This window comes from Numida meleagris, chromosome 1 (assembly GCF_002078875.1).
Source record: "Numida meleagris isolate 19003 breed g44 Domestic line chromosome 1, NumMel1.0, whole genome shotgun sequence".
Taxonomy (NCBI): domain Eukaryota; kingdom Metazoa; phylum Chordata; class Aves; order Galliformes; family Numididae; genus Numida; species Numida meleagris.
Window position 1 is genome coordinate 132,851,841 of NC_034409.1, and position 1,616 is coordinate 132,853,456.

Sequence of the window (1,616 nt, forward strand, 5' to 3'; positions counted from 1 at the left end):
ACCAGGGGCACCCCGCGGCCTGGGGCGCGGCGGCGGCGGCCGCCCACCTGCCCGCCATGGCCGGCGGGCAGCAGCAGCAGCAGTCGCTCCTCTACTCGCAGCCCGGGGGCTTCACGGTGAACGGCATGCTGAGCCCCGCGGGCGGCGGGCAGAGCCTGGTGCACCCCGGGCTGGTGCGCGGCGGCGAGACGGCGGAGCTGGGCGAGCACCCCGGGCACCACCACCACCACCACCACCCGCACCCCGGGCACCACGCGCCGCACCACGGCGCCGTCAACAGCCACGAGGCGCACTCGGACGAGGACACGCCGACCTCGGACGACCTGGAGCAGTTCGCCAAGCAGTTCAAGCAGCGGCGGATTAAGCTGGGCTTCACGCAGGCCGACGTGGGGCTGGCGCTGGGCACCCTGTACGGCAACGTCTTCTCGCAGACCACCATCTGCCGCTTCGAGGCCCTGCAGCTCAGCTTCAAGAACATGTGCAAGCTGAAGCCTTTGTTGAACAAGTGGCTGGAGGAAGCCGACTCCTCCACCGGCAGCCCCACCAGCATCGACAAGATCGCGGCGCAGGGCAGGAAGAGGAAGAAGCGGACCTCCATCGAGGTGAGTGTCAAGGGGGCCTTGGAGAGCCACTTTCTGAAATGCCCCAAGCCCTCCGCCCAGGAGATTACGAACCTAGCGGACAGCCTGCAGCTGGAGAAGGAGGTGGTCAGGGTTTGGTTTTGCAATCGGAGGCAGAAAGAGAAACGCATGACCCCGCCGGGGATCCAGCAGCAGACCCCCGACGATGTCTACTCGCAGGTCGGCGCCGTCAGCTCCGACACGCCGCCCCCTCACCACGGACTGCAGAGCGGCGTGCAGTGAGCGGGGCTCCGCGGGGCCGGGCCGGGCCGCGCCGGGGCCGCACCGGGAACGCTCCGGCGGCGGCGGCGGCGGCGGCGGCGGCGGCGCCGCGCTCACACACACGGACACGGACACTCACACTCACACGCACGCACGCACGCACTCACACACACACATACGCGCGCGCGGTCCGGGCTCGCTCGGACCGCCCGTGTCGGTATATGTACGGATAGAGGCGGGCGCCCGTATCTATCTGACTATACGGGATCGATACCGAGAGGGAGCGCCGGGGAAGGTCGAGCCGAGCGAGAGCGTTTCCGCTGCGTTGGGAGAACGGGGTGGAGATGCGTAATGCACCAAAACTGCAGATGTGCCGGGGGCTGCTGTGGGAAGAGGGCTCGGCCGGGTGGGTTCTGCCTTGGGTTTCTGTTCGGGTTTTTGATTTTCGCCCCCCCCCCCCCCCCCCCCCGTGAGCCCCTCTCGCAGCGATGGGGTCTGCACCTCTCCCCTCCTCCCCCCCGTGCTCTCCCTGATCCCCAAAGGGCTCTTCTCTCAATCACGGAAACTTTTTTTTCCCCCTCCTTTTCCTCTCCCCCTTCCCTCCCTTTTTTTTTTTCCTTTTCCTTTATTTTCTTTATTTATTTTCTTCTTTTTTTAATTTTTAATTCTTATTTTTCTGAATGGGAGAGATCCAAAAAAAAAAAAAAAAAAGGGAAGCAGAAGCAAAACGATGTGATTAATCAGAGGGGGCCTGCTGCGTGCCAGCACCTCTGT

The 1,616-nt window shown here is 64.3% G+C and overlaps 1 protein-coding gene across 1 annotated transcript in view; it reads left to right on the forward strand.

Annotated features, from left to right (window-relative positions):
* Nucleotides 1–890, forward strand: part of POU3F3 (POU class 3 homeobox 3) — an 8,687-nt gene extending 7,797 nt beyond the window's left edge. The window contains exon 3 of the mRNA XM_021401208.1: nucleotides 6–890. Within this exon, the coding sequence (XP_021256883.1) occupies nucleotides 6–863 (858 nt within the window). The 3' untranslated portion in view covers nucleotides 864–890. The remainder of the gene's footprint in view (nucleotides 1–5) is intronic.